General features: G+C 38.9%; 2 protein-coding genes across 4 annotated transcripts; one reads left to right on the top strand and one right to left on the bottom strand.

Annotated features, from left to right (window-relative positions):
* The first annotated feature begins 624 nt into the window (after window positions 1–624).
* Window positions 625–6,526, top strand: LOC140180198 (uncharacterized). Its single transcript, XM_072220633.1, has 4 exons — window positions 625–1,386; window positions 2,412–2,622; window positions 3,621–3,847; window positions 6,389–6,526. The coding sequence occupies exons 1-4, from the start codon at window positions 625–627 to the stop codon at window positions 6,524–6,526; spliced, it is 1,338 nt and encodes a 445-aa protein (XP_072076734.1).
* Window positions 6,527–14,278: 7,752 nt separating this feature from the next.
* On the bottom strand, window positions 14,279–18,834 carry LOC112754768 (uncharacterized). Of its 3 annotated transcripts, none has more exons than XM_025802528.3 (10): window positions 18,428–18,834; window positions 17,409–17,631; window positions 17,077–17,234; window positions 16,825–16,970; window positions 16,647–16,709; window positions 16,448–16,540; window positions 15,864–16,028; window positions 15,520–15,611; window positions 15,165–15,313; window positions 14,279–14,819 (listed from the first exon to the last, which is right to left on the bottom strand). In XM_025802528.3, exons 1-10 carry the CDS (start codon window positions 18,537–18,539, stop codon window positions 14,497–14,499), a joined length of 1,524 nt encoding a protein of 507 aa, XP_025658313.1. In that variant the 5' UTR covers window positions 18,540–18,834; the 3' UTR covers window positions 14,279–14,496. The 3 variants fall into 3 exon arrangements, with proteins under 3 accessions (XP_025658313.1, XP_025658314.1, XP_025658315.1); XM_025802529.3 differs by having other exon boundaries at window positions 14,279–15,067; XM_025802530.3 differs by having other exon boundaries at window positions 15,137–15,313.
* Between the last annotated feature and the right edge of the window lie 281 nt (window positions 18,835–19,115).

Consider the following 19,115-nt stretch of genomic DNA (forward strand, 5'->3'; position numbering starts at 1 on the left):
CTAAAGAAATCGGTCGCTTTATCGCTAAACATCCTGGGTCGGACAGCTTGACCCAAGGTATGAACAAAAACCAAGGCCAAAGATACCAACTACCTCACCAAAGGTAAGCTCAAATCAACCAACCACAAGTCCCACAAATTACCTATCCTTCTTCCTCCTCCAATCAAGATGAAACGCTTCGCTCTCTTCTTCAGGGGCAAAAAGAGCTTCAAGCCACAGTTGCCTTTAGCATCACCGGTCTCACCTCTATTATCCAAGCTCTTCTATCCCATATGGAACCACCCTCTACCTCTAATACTTAACCTTCAAGCTCTACTGCACTTCCCTCCCAACCCTTACCCAACTCCAAAGGTGGAATCAATGCCATTACCTTGAGGTTCGGTACTACATTGCAAGAGAGAAATCTCGAGGAGCCAAGCTCAAAAGAAGCCACTCAAGATGAAGATGTTGTTGAGGTAGAAGATGTTGAAGATGAGGATGAGGTACAAGAGGCGGTTGAAGAAGAAGTTGCTCAACCAAGGGATGGAGTTTCTAAGGATGACAATGTTTTGAAAGAGGCCATTCCCATTCCTTTTCCACACCTAGCTAGGAGGACAAAAAAAGCAAGTGGAGCTAGATCCCAAGATGGTGGATATCTTCAAAAAGGTTGAGGTAACTATTTCCCTTTTTTATGCTATTCGTCAGGTTCCTAAGTATGCTAAGTTTCTAAAGAATTTCTGCATGAATAAGGAGAAGATTCATGATTTAGAAACTATTCTTTTGGGTAGCTCGATTTCTGCTTTGATGGGTGTTATACCGAAGAAATGTGGTGATCCTGGTCCTTGTATGGTTACTTGCACTATAGGTGGTATACAGTTTGTTGGTTGCATGTGTGACTTAGGCGCTTGTGTCAGCATTATGCCTTTATCTGTATATGATGCATTGAAGCTTCCACAATTGAAAAGGTCGGCAGCCCATTTTGTTTTGGCAGATAAAATCATAATTTCTATGGTTGGTATTGCGGAAGATGTCTTGGTGAGCATTAAGGGGTTGATTTTCCCTATCGATTTCTACATTCTTGAGATGCCCCTTAATGACTCGAGAAGACCATCGTCTATCTTGCTTGGGAGGCCATTCTTAAAGACCTCTCAGTTTAAATTTGATGCCTTCTCGGGTACCTACTCTTTTGAAATTGATGGAAAAGTAGTGAGTTTCAACCTTGATGAATCCATGAAGCATTCATCGGAAGACTACTCTATCTTTCAGTGTGATATTATTGATAAAATTGTGGCCGAAGTCCACCAGGATATAGTTGATGAGAAGAAGATGGTTCAAGGAGCAAGTGTGGGGAAAACTCCTGAATACACTAAAGACACCTTGCCACCTCCAGTGGTTCTGGATGATCAAGTGCCAAGCCATGAGATGAACATGGAGTTGAAGCCCCTTCCACCTCACTTTAAGTATGCTTATCTTGAAGACAATCATAAGCTCCTAGTGATCATTGCAAAGGAGCTTACTTCCCAACAAGAGGAGCGACTGCTTAATGTACTGAGAAGAAACAAGAAAGCTATTGGGTGGAGTTTGGCGGACATAATTGGTATAAGCCCTCAAGTTTGTGAGCACCGCATTTTTCTAGAGGAGGGAGCCAAGCCTATCCGTCAACCTCAAAGGCGGTTGAACCTCAAAATTCTAGAAGTTGTAAAGAAGGAAGTGACCCGACTGCTTGAAGCTGACATTATCTATCCAATCTCGTATAGTGAGTGGGTTAGTCCGGTACAAGTGGTTCCGAAGAAGTCCGGCGTCACTATAGTCAAGAATGAGAATGGAGAACTCATGGCTACAAGGGTGCAGAATTTCTGGAGAGTTTCCATCGACTACAGGCGCTTGAACTTGGCTACTCGCAAGGATCACTATCCACTACCTTTCATCGATCAAATGCTTGATCGCCTGTCAGGTAAATCACATTATTACTTTTAGATGGCTATACTGGTTATTTTCAGATCCATATTGCTCCAGAAGACCAAGAGAAAACTACTTTTACATGCCCCTTTGGAACGTATGTATATAAAAAAATGTCTTTTAGTTTATGTAATGCACCGGCTACATTTCAAAGGTGCATGATGAGTCTTCTTGAGCATTGTATGGAAGTATTTATGGATGACTTTAGTGTTTATGGTGATTTCTTTGATCTTTGTTAGGATAATCTTGATAGAGTATTAGAAAGATGTGCTAGTTCAAACCTTGTGCTTAATTTTGAAAAATGCCACTTTATGGTAAAGCAAGGTATTGTTCTAGGTCATATTGTTTCTAATACTGGTATATCTGTTGATCCTGCAAAGGTTGATGTTATTTCTGGTTTACCTTACCCCTCTTCTGTGAGGAAAGTCCGTTCTTTTCTTGGTCATGCAGGTTTCTACCGGCGTTTTATCAAGGACTTCAGTAAGGTTGCACTACCCCTTTCTCGTCTGCTGCAAAAAGACGTAGAGTTTGACTTGAGTGAAGACTGCATGGAAGCATTTGACAAGCTAAAGATTGCCTTAACTCAAGCTTCTATTGTGAGACGGCCTGACTGGAGTAGGCCGTTCGAGATAATGTGCGACGCATCTAACTATGCGGTAGGAGAAGCGCTGGCTCAGCGTGAAGGTAAGGATCCCTACACTATAGCTTATGCTTCTAAAACTTTAGATGATGCCCAGTCTAACTATACTACCACTAAAAAAGAACTTTTAGCAATTGTTTTTGCCTTGGATAAATTCCAGACTTATTTACTTGGAACTAAAGTGGTAGTATATTCAGACCATGTGGCTTTGAAATACTTGCTAGCTAAGAAAGAGTCAAAACCAAGGTTAATCCATTGGATATTGCTATTGTAAGAGTTTGATTTAGAGATCAAGGATAGGAGTGGTTCCCAAAATTTAGTGGCGGACCACTTGAGTCGTCTAGAATATATTAAAGGTGACTCCATTCCTATCAATGATGCATTTTCACTTGATAGCTTGCAGGCAATATCCGATGTGGTTCCTTGGTATGCACCCATAGCTAATTATTTGGTTAGTCGCATCTTCCCTCCAAATTTTTCTAAACATCAAAATGACAAGCTCAAGAGCGAGTCCAAGTATTACATATGGGATGACCCATATTGTGGAGATGTGGTGCTGACCAAATAATTAGATGGTGTATTCCACAATTCGAAATCCAGTCTATCATAGAGGCATGCCACTCTTCTGATAGTGGTGGCCACTTTGGTCCTCAAAGAACTGCAAGAAAAATCTTAAACTGCGGATTTTGGTGGCTTACACTTTTTAAGGATGCTAATCTTTTCTGTAACTCTTGCCACCAATGCCAAAGGTTTGGAAATATATCCAAGAAGGATGAGATGCCCCAACAACTCATGTTGTTTTGTGAAATTTTTGACGTTTGGGGTATTGACTTCATGGGTCCATTTCCAAACTTGAATAGTTTCTTATATATTCTGTTAGCTATTGATTATGTTTCTAAATGGGTGGAAGAAATTTCTACCCGTACTGATGATGCTAACGTGGTTATCTCTTTTGTTAGGAATAATATTATTTGCCACTTTAGATCACCACGAGCAATCGTGAGTGATCAAGGCTCTCATTTTTATAATAAAAGAATGACAGGTTTGATGAAGAAGCATGGCATTATTCACAAAGTGGCAACGGCTTATCATCCCCAAACAAATAGCCAAGCCGAGGTGTCTAATAGAGAGATCAAGCGCATACTCGAAAAGATTGTTAAAGCCCACAGGAGGGATTGGAGCTCTAGGCTTGGAGATGCGCTATGGGATTATCGGACAGCATACAAGATACCGATTGGCATGAGTCTATTCCGCCTAGTCTACGGAAAGGCTTGTCACCTTCCGGTAGAGGTGGAACACAAGGCTTATTGGGCTGTGAAGGAATGTAACTCAGGATTGGGAGGAGCCGGAATCAAAAGGAAACTGCAACTAGAAGAATTGGAGTGCATTCGGCTAGAGGATTATGAAAACTCAAGGTTCTACAAAGAAAAGGTGAAGGCGGTACATGATCAGAACATCAAGAGAAGAGAGTTTAGAGCTGGAGGTCAAGTCCTTCTCTATAACTCAAGGTTGAGATTAATGCCGGACAAACTGAGGTCAAGGTGGGATGGACCGTATGTAGTGGAGAAGGTTGAACCATATGGAATTGTCCACTTGAGTCATCACTCAAACCCTACCTTCTTCAAAGTTAATGGACACCGTTTAAAGCTTTATCATGGTGCAAAAGTGAAGAACAACAAGGAGCTGGAGATCTTTCTCTTGAAGGACCCAGCCAAGGAAAAGGACTGAGCCTATGGACCGTCCAACTTAAGGACGTTAAAGAAAAGTGTTAGGTAGGAGGCAACCAACTATAGTATGTTCTTCCTTTTTTATAGTTCTATTTTATTTATTTGCTTATCTTTGTTTCATTGGGTGTTTGTGTTAATTTTCAAATATGCATGTTTACCTTTGTTCTAAGTTATTTAAAAAAAAAAGGCAGCTCATGCATAAGCGTCCTCGACGCGCACACATCATAGTGATGCTGGCGCTCTCTGGTACAAAACCAGAGAGTTGCGTTGGAATTGTGCGGGTGGGTTCCAGGCGAACAACCCACCCCACGCGTACACCTCGCTGATGCGTACGCGTCACCCAGCAAACTCACCTTTCCACGCATGTGCGTGAGCGATGCGCATGCGTCATATGCCGATGCTACAACCGCTGGTAGAAAAACTAGAGAGTTGCGCTGGAACTGTGCCCGATTCGTGCGTCTAGCACAAGACGCAGTCACGCGTACGCGTGACCGACGCTCACACGTCACTTTGATTTCTGGCTTCCCACGCATAAGCGTGGACGACGCGCACGCGTCATATCTTTGTTCAGCCATTCCTGGTACAAAAACCAAAGAGTTGTGATGGAATGCTACCAGTATCACGCGTCTAACACAAAAACTCATCACGTGTACGTGTGACCGACGCTTACGCGTCACTTTCACTTTTGGGCCTTCGACGCGTACGCGTGGACGACGCGCATGCGTCATAGCTCCGAATCAATTAAATCAGCGCGTTGCTCTGATTCACGCCACTCTCCTCTCTCCTTCTAAATCCTAATTCTTCCTTCCTCCTTTATTCCTTCTTACTTCTTTCTTCTTTCCCCCTTCCTCCACCACCACCGGCGACCACCACCTCCAACGGCCTCACCTTCTTTCTTTTTCTTTTCTATTCTCACACCTCTTCTCTTCTTCTTACTTACATTTAATTTCCTCTTTTCATCTTCTTTTCAAGGTTTCTTTTCTTACTTTCTTCTACTCTTTCATTTTTCTTTTGTTCATTGCATTCCATTATTTTAATTGTTCTTAATTGCATGTTGGTTTTGTCATTCGTAATTTCCTTTTAATTCTTTTCTTTCTTTGCATTTTTATTATTGGCGTTGGAATTTCATCTTGAATACTTTGTGAATTGGTGGATTATTTTGATATTTCTTAGCTTGTTTGTGTTATGTGGTATTGCTTTGACAATTGGCATTCTATTTTGGGTCTACTACATACTTGGATTGCTCAACTTGCTTCTTGTTTATAATATGCACACCATGTATTTGTGAAAAAAGCACTAATGATATCTTGATTTATTTTCTATCTTATTCTTGCAGCTTATTACTTCTTTTTCACAACACTTGCAATACATGTGCATTGAGCTTGGTATCCATTAATTTTTATCATAAAATACTCATTATTTTGTGCTTGATTTACATGTGATTATCATTGTTGATATTGATGCTTGAGCTATTCTTCTCATGCTCTCTACTTGCATGCTTCTATCCCTCTTGCATCTAGTGTTAGTGACATGCCTTCATGATTTTAATTGATGTCTTACTTGCATGTTATAGATACCATGTATTTAAGACACTTTTCTTTTCTTTGGCTTTCATTCTCACTTGCATTTTCATGATTTCGGTGTTTATTTCTCTGAGTTTAATATTCCTTCTTTTTCTTCCTTCTTTAGGATGGCCATCAAGAGAGGAAAAGAGAAGGCTTCTAACAAGACACCAGTAAAGAAGGGAACTAAAAGAGCACCGGCTAAGGCGTAACCATCCTCAAAGGTCAAGCCACCTACTAAGCGGGTAAAGAGGACCATCCGAGTTGATGAAGCGGAGAAGGAATTTCCCGCAAGGAACTTCGCACGATTCACTAACTGCTATTGTGAGCAGATGTTTCCCGTCTTGGTAGAGAGAAACTACCACAATGAGCACCTCCTACTTCTTCCCGAATATTTCGTGCAATTTGTGGTGCCCCGCATTGAGAGGCGGCAGTGGGGATTCTTAAATCGGAGGTAGCGGGAAGCTAATCTCTCTTAGGTAGTTGAATTATATGCCAATTATCACTCACTTACCCTTCAGTCAGTCTTTGTACACCAAAAGCAAGTCCCTATCTCGAAAGATGCTATTAAGCAAGTGCTTGCTCTTTTACCAAGTCTGGATGGGATGGATGCCTACCAGGAAGCACAACTTAAGCGCAAGAGATTCGATATTGACTGAAATTCCATCCTTAGGGTCATTGCACTTCCCAGAAGTGCGTGGATCCCTAGAAGATCCAAGGCTCAACCCAAGGGCATCTCAGCATAGGAGCTCACTATGGAAGCTCGAGTGTGGGCACAGATCATGTCCCACTATATCTTGCCGAGCACTCATGAATCCACTATTACTGTTGACTTGGCCATTATTGTCTGGTGCATCCTCACAGAGAAGCCTCTCAACTTTTCACGACTCATCTGACAAGCCATGGGCTGAGTACAAATAGTTGGCAACTTGCCTTTTCCCGTATTAGTCACAGACTTAGTGTCTGCGGCGGGAGTTTCCTATCGAGATGGGGATATGAAAATCATGATTCTTAGGGATGACGAATTTGTCCCGAATGGAAATATATTAGGCCCCCAGCACCACCCGTGAGCTGGAATAAAGACCCATCTTTCGAAGCTCCTTCATCCTCCGTTCCACCATCATCGACACCACATGCACCACCACCATCCACCCACCAGTTGCTACTTGAGATTCTTGAGAAGGTAGACCGGCAAGGCCGGCAGATTGAGCAAATTGAGTGCCGCAACAAGCGCTGCTACAACTACTTGAAGGAGCTCGTTGGTTGTACTCACCCACCTCCGGAAGAGCCCGACACTCCGGAATCCACTTCAGATCACAACATGGAAAGCCATGACGAGCCGGATAGTGAAAGTGATGATTCCAACCCCACATTGCTCATCACTGATGGCACGGAGGACCATGCCAAGCTTTAAGTGTGGGGAGGTCGGTAACTAAATCCTGAAGGTAACAACTCTTTCTCAACACCAATATTTTAATTTTCTTTTGTTAGATAGGATAACTTGCATGTGTAGTTAGTTGCTTGCATTTAGGTACTACTTGGTTGAAGTGATAATTTCTTGTCCAAGAAACTGTTTTAGGGTATTTCACTAATTTGAATTAAAATTTTTTATTGAACTTTCCTGAAGAAATTTAATTTGGAACATGGTTTTAGAGCTCGAACACACAAGCCTAGTGAGGTTTTTGAACCTATTTGATTGGTTGCATCTTATCAACCAATGTTTTATTTTGGTGTGTATTGTTCTCTCTAAAATTGTGATCTTTGTCTTGCTTGATTCTATATTTCTATTGTTTGATGTATGCATGCACTTATGTGATTGAGGCCTTTGTTTCACTATAGCTCACATACCCATATGGCCTTACCCTTTCATTACCCTTTGCAACCCAATGTTGAGCCTATTTTACCCCATTTATTCTTTATTTTAGCACATCATTAACTCTAAGTAGAAAACAATAAATGTCCCTAATTTGAATCCTTGGTTAGCTTAGACTAATGAGAGTGTACATAAATTAAGTGTGGAAAAATTGGGTTGGGGAATACTTGGTTAGGGAATTGGGTAGTTTATATTCTTATATGAAAATGTGAAAATAGTTTGGGCACTTGTTCATGCATCTAACACTTTAATCATATGCACTAACTCCTTTATGCATATCAAAAAAAAAAGAAAAAAAAAGAGAAAGAAAGAAAAAGAAAAGAAAAAAAAGAGAAAGCAATAAAAAGGGGGACAAAATGCCCCAAGGTAAATAATGATATCAATGCATATGATTTGTATTCAAAAATATATAGATGCATGAATTTGTGTAAAGACAGTCAATGGGTAGTAGGTTTTGCATTGTAATGACATGGAATGTCTTAGGTTAGGTGGGAAGTTTAGGTTAATCAAGGATTCGGATTTTAGTCCACTTAACCAAATACATTCCTACCTTGACCATAACCCTATTACAACCCTTGAAAAGACCTCTTGATATGTGTATTCGTGCATTAAATTTGTGTTGATTGGTAAAAGAGGAGTAAGCCTTAGAAAGCATGTAAATTGCATGTTTTTCAGTTTTCTTCCTGATTTTGTGCTATAACTGAAAACATGTTTCCTAGGCCTTTAAATCGCTAATTTTTAATCCTCTGTTATTATCATTCGATGTCGTGATATATACGTTAAGTGATTATAGGATTTATAGAGCAGAAATGGCATAGAGGATGAAGAGGAAGCATGCTAAAGTGGAAGGAACACAAGAATTTGAAGATTTGAGAAGTTGGAAGCGACGCGTGCGCATGGTTGAAGCGTACGCATGATCAAGCCAGTTTTTCAGCGATGTGTACGCGTGACTAATGCGTACGCGTGACCAGGAACGTCGACCATTGACGCGTACGTGTGACTAATGCGTACGCGTGACCCTGTGCAAATCCCACCGACCCGTACGCATGGTTGACGCGTACGCGTGACGAGCGTCACATGCTGCAATTAATAGAGCTCGCTGGGGGCAATTTCTGGGCTAATCTGGACCCAGTTTCAAGCCCAAAAATACATACTAGAGGCTCGGATGGAGCGGAGATTAGACACTTCACACTTTAGTTTAGTTTTTTTATTTTTGAATTCTAATGAGAGAAACTCCCACTTCTCTCTAGGATTTTTGGCATTCTTAGTTTTTCTTTGAATTGGATCTTGAGGGAGCTGCTGCTACCTTCATTCCTCGTCATTTTTCTTCTAGTTTTCTTCTTTAATTCCTTTAATACTCTTTTCTATTTGGTTATTGAATTCATGTTTGGATCTTGTTACTCTTAAATTTCATTAATGCATTGAGTTATTTCCATATCTATTATTATTGCTTGTTTTGTTATTATTAATTATTGTTAGTGGTAATTTGAATTGAATTATTTTATCATATTTATCATGTTTTTTATTTTTGCCCACCAAGTATTTGAGGAAATGTCATCCAATATAATGGAGTAGATTTCCTTGTTTGGTTTGGGGGTTGAGTAATTGGAGCCACTTGAATTTTTATACTCGAGTGTTGATCTGTAATTGGAAATTGCTGACTAGTTTGAAACTCACCAACTCTAGTTCTCTTTTATGAAGTGACTAGGACTTGTGAGCTAAAGTTAGTGGTGTTCACTTGACTTTACTTCATTTGCTCAAGGATAACTAAGTGAGAGCAATGAGCCTTTACCATCACACTTGGGAAAGACAATGAGGATAGAATTTTCAATTCTCACCCCTAACCAAGGCTTTTTATATTGATTATTTTACAACTCTTGCTACTTCTCTATTGCTATAATTTCTAGTTATTTAGTTCTCTTGTTCTCAACTTTGAAAATTTCCAGGAAAATCACAACCAATAATTTGCATTTTGTGTCAACTCCTAGGGAAACGACTCGGGATTCTACTCCCGATTATTTATTTCATTTGTGACATATTTTAGATTTGATATCGGAAATCTCGTCGGTTAAAACTGTACTTGCAACGTTGATTTGGAAAAATACTTTTGGTAATTCTTGATCGGAATTTATCCGCTTACCACTCATCCACTCTCCATCCCCCTTAACATAAGTTGAACCACACTCATAGCCAAAGTGATGAGAATTCATAGTGAAAGAGAAAGTAAAAACAAAAGCTAATAAGAAATAAAGAAAACTAAGTCCTACAACTAGCAAAAACCAACAGGCAAACCAAAAATTAAGCTATGCACAATATATACAATAGCCAATAACATAGCACCATTGCAATCCCCGGCAACGGCGCCATTAATTTGATGGTGAGAAGATTTGTTGTCGGTCTAGATTTTCTTCCTAAAGAAAGGAATCACTTCGTTGTAAGCATAGCTCCAAACCAACAAACAACTCTCACATCAAATTAAAATATATGGTTTTGTCACATGTGCAAACCCCAATGAAAATTAACCGAAGTATTTAGACTCCGGGTCGTCTCACAAGGGATTGCAATGAAGTGGTCAATTATTGGCTATAAAGGGGCAAGGGATTTTGGTTTATAAGAGGAACAAGAAAAAGTAAATTAAGCAAGCAATTAAAGAAAGCAAGATAAAGAACTCTTGGCTAAGACTTAGGTAATTGATATCACTATCCTTGTCAACAATTCAATTATTGATAATTGTAAGGAACCGAGCTCATTAAGTCTACTCACTAAAGCCTTAAGTATGTAATGTCTACTCCTAGGCTTGGAGTACGTCAAATGGCTTGATCAACATCAATCCATAAGTTTCAACCTAGCTACTAATCAACTTAGTAGTAGGGTAGAGTCAATGGTTATCAAATTGATCCTCAAGGGTTCTGGAATTACTGATTCAATGAAGCTTAAGGACTCAAGATCACTCAATCCCCTTAGCCTAGGCCAAGGGTCAAGAGAACTACTCAAAAATTATAGGAAGCATTATATCAAACACCTAATGTGCAATAAAAGTAAACATCACAAAATGCTAAAATTAAGGAAACCCATAACTATCATAAGCGAGAAATCAATAATAGCAAGCAAGATCAACATAAAAGAAACATAGAAACATGAAATTGCATTAAAAGAAGATTAGATCCAACAATGTTCATCAACATAAAAGAGAGAAAAATGAGAAATTAACATTACAACTAAGAAAATCAAGATGTAGAAATGAGAAATTGTAAAAGAAACAAGATGAAATCAAGTAATTAATTCAAGATCCAAGGCAAATTAACCTAATCCTAACCTAATTCTAGAGAGAAGAGGGAGCTTCTCTCTCTAGAAAACTAACTAAAGGTTCATGTTGACTAACTAATTGCTCCCCCTTGCTTGGGCTTCAATTCTGCATGAAATACACTCAGAAACAAGCAGGATTTGGGCCTGGGCAGCTCAAAAATCGCCCCCCAGCGTTTTGCCTTTAAATGGGTCACGTGCGAGTATCGGCGCGTACGCGCCATGTGCACGTGCGCGTCGATTGGCTGTTTCTTCATCCACGCGTACGCATCATGTACGCGTGCACGTCTCTATGCGAAGTCACTTCTGCGTGCACGCGCCTTGTACGCTTGCGCGCCCATCGATGCATTCCCAATTCTTGTTTCCTCATGCATTCTCCACTTTGTATGCTTTTCCTCTCATTTCTTCCATCCAATACTTGCCTTATGAACCTGAAATCACTCAACAAACACATCAAGGCATCGAATAGAATTTTGTGAATTAAAATCACCAGTTTAAGGGCCTAAAAAGCATATTTTTACACTTAAGCATAATTAAAGGGAGAATTATAAAACCATGCTATTTCATTGAATAAATGTGGGAAAAGGTGATAAAATTCCCTAAAATAAGCACAAGATAAACCACGAAATCGGGGTTTATCACCTTGCTACTACCTAGGCGGGTGAGTTACACACTTGCACCACCGGACACCATTGTTCCTTACCTGACGGAGGCTGGGTTCGACGATACGGTGCAGCTCAAGGAATTTGTGTTTGACAACTCTCTTATCACTGCATTCGTGGAGCGCTGGTGTCCGGATACCGACACTTTCCACTTGTCATGGGGTGAGTGCACTATCACCCTACAGGACGTTGTATACCACCTCAGATTACGCACAAATAGAGAATCAGTGGGTGGGTGCCTGCGTGACATCCAGACTTGGTACCAGCGTCCAACATGGGAGTACGTGGAAGAGCTTTTGGGTGCTAGACCCCCTCATGCTTGGAGCAATCACAGTACCCTGTTGTATGACTCCTCCCAATCACCATATATCTGTGCAATTGTCTTTTGTTTTGTCATCCAAACATTTCTGTACGACGGTTTGAAGTGACAGCTCCGTGACCAATCACCATATATATGTGCAATACTGACTTTTTCCTTCTGAATCTGTGATTAACCCTAAATTCCACACCACCATCGGTGTTGTAATCATCCGCCCTATATTGGAAAACGAATTTACCTCATGCATCGCGTCCAAATCCAATATATGGTAGTGACTGGATACAGTTGATAACTCCGGGGGTTGGTTACGGAGCAGGCAAAAGGTATCGAATTGATCCACCAATGGGAGTCTCTGGCATGTACTCATTCTCGGCATCATTCTTAGAGAACCACTTTCATGGCTATCGACAATGTACTCTTCATTGGACTCCTCATTGTCAACGTCCATGTCTACCACTAGACTAGCACAGTGCAAGGATCGTGGTGCAAGAGGCGGGTCATCCTGTATAAAGTTCGAGCTGCCAGAACCACCAACATCACGAACCTCTGCAGAAAGCTCCATCACTTGTTCAACCATGATTCTCCCGTACACGTCAAACATTAGTTGCACATGCTCATCGCCATCGAGCCAAAACAGACGAAACCGAAATACACCATTTCCCATCGGTGCTAGCATCTTATACCCAACTCTTCCAACCTCTTTTCTCTCCCCATCACCAACGTGCATTAATATCAAACTCTTTAATTTAGACAACGAATTTGCTCTCCTAATTCGCAGCAGCGCAGGATTCTCACACTCAAATATAACTTTGTTGTCACTGTTTCTCATCTAACAATTAGGATACACCATCACAACAAAGAAACCACTATCACTGGACATTTTTACCAAGTTTTTCGAAGTAAAATGGAAGAGAAGAAGGATTGAGAGTTTTGTGGAAGAATACCAACGGTTTGAAGATCCTTTTATAGCTGATTGATTTTCGCCGTATTATATCTTGTTTACAGTATCAACATTTTAAGTTACCACTTATCTCGTTTAGATATCTCGTTTACAATGTAAACAAAATAAGTATAGTGGTATCTCGTTTATACTATAAACGAGATAGGTGAACTCCGCTCTTTTTCACGTAACACGTGTTACGTTGATGTGGGTTTGTATCTTATCTCGTTTACAATGTAAACGAGATACGACTATACTTATTTCATTTACACTGTAAACAAGATAAGTAAGATTACAGAAATCAGTAAAAACTCTATAAATTACCTATATTCGTAATTAAAATATTTATTTTATTTATTTAAAAAAAATCCTAAATAAAGTAAAAGTTCATGTTTTTTTTATCAAAAGCCAAAATATTTTCTATCAATAAAATAGAGTTCATCCTTAAAGTAAGTGTCTTTTACGAAATATGGGTTAATACTTAATACTCAATTTGATCCCTAAACTTGTACGCGAATTTTAATTTAATTTCTAAAGTTTCAATTGCCTCTCTTTAGTCCTTAAATTTTACAAATGTGACTCACATTAGTTCCCGGATAATTCCGACATAAAAACATTAAGGAAGCGCTGACATGGACAACCAATTGCCACACTAGAACTTGTAAAATAATAACATTTTGTTGTAAATTTTGGAAATCAAATTGAGTTAATTATAATTTTATAGGTCAATTTGAATTGGATCTCAAATTTCAGGGTCAAATTGAGTATTAAGCCAATTTATGACCACATAATTAAAGAACAAGTTGAATTACCATCACGCCACGTCGCCACCATGTTTTAAATTCAATTAAATATTAGTGGTGGCTAGATTAAGCTTTCTGCATTAGTAGAATTAACGTCATCTTGAGTAGCATTGAAATTTAATCAAAATGTAAAAGATGAAATTAAAAGGAAAGAAAAATACACCTTGGCCAAAATTAAATTCTATAAAAAGATGTTTCTGTATAGTTTTTTAAGCGAGTTAACTCACAAATCCGCTGTATCTAAAAGCAAATCAACGGAGGTCTTGAACATCAACTTCATCTCCAGGAATTTATTTCTCCATTTTGTATAGATTTGTACAAGATTAGGCTTTTTGTTCCGCGTGTGGGCGTAAGAGTTGACCAAAAGTTTATCATAAAAATATTTCATTGTCACTGCCAGAATTAAATTTTCATGGCGGGGAAAAAAATAGTATAATTGATCATGCACAAATATTGTCACCATTTCTATCAAGTCCAAAACTCGAGATTAAAAATAAAATAACACGCGAGAAGCAACAAAAGATTGGTAATCATGCAATAATGGATTCAGTAAAATTACCCAGGGTTACAATTTGGAAAATTAAGGCAACTATCAAAATTATATCTACATGCTCGTTACAATAAACATAGTACCCAACTAGTTACACTACTGTCACTGCTCACTAGCTCTAACAAAAAAGAAAAAAAAAAACTGCATGCTGATTAGTACATTCTTCTTCATACTCGTAGTCACCACCAATTGAAGATTCTATATCTAGTTCCACTTCCTACTTCTGTGGAATCTGACTCGCTTCCCATTTCTTCGTCTGAGCTTGCGGTCGGAAGGAGTTTGATTCTGTCTGCATGGTCAATTATCCAGTCGGTGAATTCTGGCGATGCTACCAACTCCGATATTGCTTGCCTAGTGGAATCTTGCGTGAACTCATCCCACTCATCCTCTGTGAACTTCTTTCTGTTGCGGGTCTTGTGAAAGGTGGAATAGTAATCCTGCCCAGCTCGCGACCCAGAAGAATGTGGAGTGATACTAGGCGTCGGTGATAATGATACCACACCTGAAACAGACAAGTGGATTCTATGACATAATGTTCCAGAAACTTCACAGGTTTTGACTTACAGGAAAACTTTATCAGAAAAAACAAGTATTTATTGTAAGCATTGGATCTTATGGCACAGTTAACCGGCAAGTTGAGCCATCTTGATCTCCTCTGCTCTTATTACCACTAAATGTTTACTTAATCAGTCAATTTAGTTTGATTTCTTTTAACTATTTCCCAGGAGATATTGCTTGATTCGGCAAAGACTTGCAAACAAAAGCAAAAGGAAAAGATTAGGTGGGGGGATTTGATTAAAGGATATGCAGTAAACTTACATCAGAAAAGTTTGAACATAAAACATACCTCTCACGGGAGAGTCGGACCATGGAGATCTCTTAGGGTTTCTCCAAGCTTTCCCTTTAGTGGGAGGCGTCTTGCTAAGGAATTCAGCACGACCATGTCTTTCTCTCACCCACTGCTTTGAATAGCTATCATTCCTTGACGTTTCATACCTGCATGAAATCATAATGTCAAGTTTACAAGTCGATAATAACTTGATGGCAATGTTTTGACATCCAAAGAAGTGGCCCACAACAAAAAAGGAAAAAAATCTTTGGACATTCAAGCAAGCAGAATAAAAAGCAAATATGTTAACAGTGTCCAGTAGAGGAGACTTTACACGAACAACAAAATAACTTACAGAAAAAGCCATACTTACCAGTCATAAACCCACATTATCAAGGAAGAAAGCTTGCAAACAGCACCACAAGAGACCAATGCTCCTATTGCTAGAGGAAAATCAATAGTGCTCTGACAAAAATGAAAAACATAAATTCAGAATAAACATGTGAAATGAACAACATTCTCAAATAATTGTATGCAAGAGTCCAAAATTGTCAGACAACAGTTCAATTTGTATCTAGTATTATGTAACTGATTTTCAGGAAACAACAATGATAATTTACACAAGGTGATCCCATGGTGACCTAGCACTACTTGTACGGGAATGTATTAGATAACAGCAATATTGTTCTTCCCATTATCTATTGAATAAATGCAAACCTGAAAAATGGAGGTGACTCCCATGATGTACATTGCCATTTTCACAAATTGTGCAACCCCAGCATCCACAGTGCCATCTTCTTTTGAAATAACAAATCTCCGAACAATCCAGTAGCCCAAAGCAGCTCCAGCCAAGATGATACCCAGTAGTACAAAAACAGCAACCTGTAGAAGCATTGGCAAAATATATTACATAAGAATTTAAGATGCGATAGACAAGCCAAGTCCCATAGGACAGACACACACATGGTCAAAAATTTCAGCAAGAGTTATCCAGCATGAAATACAGGGGAAAACTAGCGATGGGGGTGATAATAATTAGACAATAACCAACTAAAAATATATGGGTTTAAAGAAGCCTCCAAAAATATATGATTTCTCATCATATGTAAAAAGTAAAAATAAATAAATAAATAACATATATGGGTTTTAAGAAGCCTCCGAATATGATTAAGAATCTTGGTCCATATAGATGTTGGCCATTAAGTATGCATTCCATGACACGACATAAGTATCGCACAACATAAAAACATAGATAGGCGCCAAGCATGTCCAAAAAAGAATTAGATGGATGAAATACTTACTGGATTGTGCATATCTTCACTCAACCCAAAACTCTGAAGTATTGAATTTACAAATAGAGAGAACTGGTGCAAAAGGAATGATCCAGCTCCAAGCTGAAACAGCACATTGCAATCAATTAGAAGAATAATATAACAATTACATGAAACATGAAGAGACTAAGACTCAAGTTAACAAAGGCCAAAATTAAATCAAACTCACCACAGATCCATATATGGTAAGGTAGAAGATATTTTTTCTTCCAGTTGGCAATAATTTCATGCCCTAGATCACAATTAGGAGAGAAAAAGGTCAGACGACATGTTAAACAAACCAAGGAAAAAATAGAATAAACAAAACAAAATGCAATCCATATATATAATGAAAATACTTGGTTTACCTGGAAAAGAATGATTATAACGACAAGAAAGATCCCTATAGCCATTGAAGTGCTATAATAAAATGGAACCCAGCTACTAATAATTGGAGCCAACCACAGCAGCGCTAACCCCAGCACAAGAAAAATGAGGCGCCATTGCTGAAAATCTGCAAAATTTTTAATAACACACATATAAGCACCAGTCTTTTACAAAACTTGACAAGACACAATAATATAATCTTATTCTTTTCTTATGAGATGGAAGAACCATACCTTCTTCAAGAGCAACTGTAACAGAACCTGAAACTTGACCATTAATCCCCACATCAATGTACTTGGTGTCATAAGGTGACATAACAGAATTCCATATCCCCTTTTGGATCCTCTTCCACTCATCCTTTTGGCACTGGCACAATCCAAGAGAATTATTCCTGAACATAGTTTGCAAATTAGTAAAAACACTCTTCATATAGCGTTTTGCAAGAAGTTGAAACTAGATGCATGTTTGCGTGGGTGTGTGCACCTAAGAAGTGAGATGTTTGTAACACTAAATTAATAAGAAAAGTACTACTATGATTGATGAATAATCAAAGTTATGCACATACCTGTGAAAACAAACCTGAATTTTGCTATGTAACCTCTCCGGGATTGCAGCAGAGGGGGCCACAGAAACATGGAATGAACTGGCATAGCTACCAAGTTTCAACCTTGAGATACCAGAAACTTGAACACGTTCGCATCGAAAAGTGTCTTTAGCCCCATGAGCAGCCGAATGCCCCAAAAGTGGGGCAGGGGTGATATCCAGAATCGGCTTTTCAATATCAATACCTGCAGTTGTAAAGCATTCAGATTATTATCAAATACAACAATGATGGATTAAAAATAGAAAAACAGAACAGAACAATTATAAGACTAATGATACTATTTTAAAAAACATAAAATAAAGTGACCACTTCAGTATAACACAAAATTACCTCACAATATAAAAAAAGGGGAGTGATTCTAGTTATTGTCTCAGGAAACAAGAACACAGCTCCCTAAGATTTTGCTGGAAACCCATCAACAAAAGCACCTTTGGACTAAAACAACTATATATTGCGATATCTTGAGTACGTAGTATAGTAATGGCATTTTCTCTTTTTCCCAAAACCAAAAAAGAGGACTCTACCCTGTGAAACAATAGAAGTTCAGTTGCAATCAAATTTCCCCAACATAGCTACGATGATCAATGAGACTCAACACTTAACTAACCCAAACTCCACTATATCCAAACAAAGACACAGACCAAGACACGTCAATAACACCTAACCCAAAATTCATTTTCCCCTCGGGCAAGTAGAAAACCGCCCAAAAATAAGTTATGTTTCAAATTAAGAAAAACCCTAAACTCAGATACTCATTAAAAAAAAAAAAAAGAAAGCTTCAATTAAATATGCTTAGAAGTTAGAACCCATTGCATTGGTGACCAGTGAAGTATGTGCTGGGGTTTCCAGCGAAAACCAAAGTAGGAACAACTGAAAAGCGAGTACACCAAGTAAACAGAAAATCGAAGAATGGGAACAGAGTAATAAATAAACAAATAAACAAACATATAGGAAGAAGAGGTAGAAGAAGAAGAAGGGACCTGAGAGTGTAGATGGATTATGGTGATCTGGGTCGGCAAGTGAGGAAAGGAAGAGCAACAGGAAGAGGAGGGTGGTTGTTACGGTGGCGGCCGCCGTGGAGAACCACCCCATTATGGCAAAAGCAAAGGAGAATTAGACCCGCGCCCTTTTTGTGCCTTGAAAATTGAAAAGCTTGAATTTTGATTAAAGACAAAGGAAGGACTGAAGGAGCGGTAGTAATAATAGTCTGGTTGCGCTGCTGTGGCTTATTTATATTTCTATTTTTTGGGGATTTGATTTGCACCGCGTCGCGTTTGTTTAAGGCAACGATTTTTATTTTTTATTTTTTCTTTTACGCGGGTAATGGATTTTGGAATGGGATGAAAAGTTAGGGTGTTCGGAACTTGGGATATTAATTTGGGATTTTGGGTCAAACTCAATCTTCTTTGGTTTTTTACTCTTGTTTTTCTTTTCGGCATTTTGCTAACTAACCACGTGTTAAGAATACTATAAAAAAATAAAGAGTAATTACTCAAATTAGTCCCCGAGGATTTTAAAAGCGGACATTTTAGTCCCCAAAAAAAATTAATACACACATTAATCCCCAATGTTTATTTCCATCACCCAAATCAGTCCCCAATCCAATTTCCGGCGTGACTCATCAACGGAAACTGCTGAGTTGGCACGTTCACTCGCACACGTGGCACT

The sequence above is a fragment of the Arachis hypogaea genome, chromosome 16 (genome assembly GCF_003086295.3).
Source record: "Arachis hypogaea cultivar Tifrunner chromosome 16, arahy.Tifrunner.gnm2.J5K5, whole genome shotgun sequence".
NCBI lineage: Eukaryota > Viridiplantae > Streptophyta > Magnoliopsida > Fabales > Fabaceae > Arachis > Arachis hypogaea.

Coding starts and splice junctions, on each gene's coding strand:
- LOC112754768 (XM_025802528.3), bottom strand. CDS start 18,539: ATGGGGTGGTTCTCCACGGCGGCCGCCACCGTAACAACCACCCTCCTC. Junction 17,235..17,408: donor ATTCAGGTTTGTTTTCACAG/GTATGTGCATAA, acceptor AACTATGTTCAG/GAATAATTCTCTTGGATTGT. Junction 16,971..17,076: donor TACAGTTGCTCTTGAAGAAG/GTATGGTTCTTC, acceptor AAAATTTTGCAG/ATTTTCAGCAATGGCGCCTC.
- LOC140180198 (XM_072220633.1), top strand. CDS start 625: ATGGTGGATATCTTCAAAAAGGTTGAGGTAACTATTTCCCTTTTTTAT. Junction 2,623..3,620: donor AGCGCTGGCTCAGCGTGAAG/GTAAGGATCCCT, acceptor AAAGAATGACAG/GTTTGATGAAGAAGCATGGC. Junction 3,848..6,388: donor TCCGCCTAGTCTACGGAAAG/GCTTGTCACCTT, acceptor CTTACCCTTCAG/TCAGTCTTTGTACACCAAAA.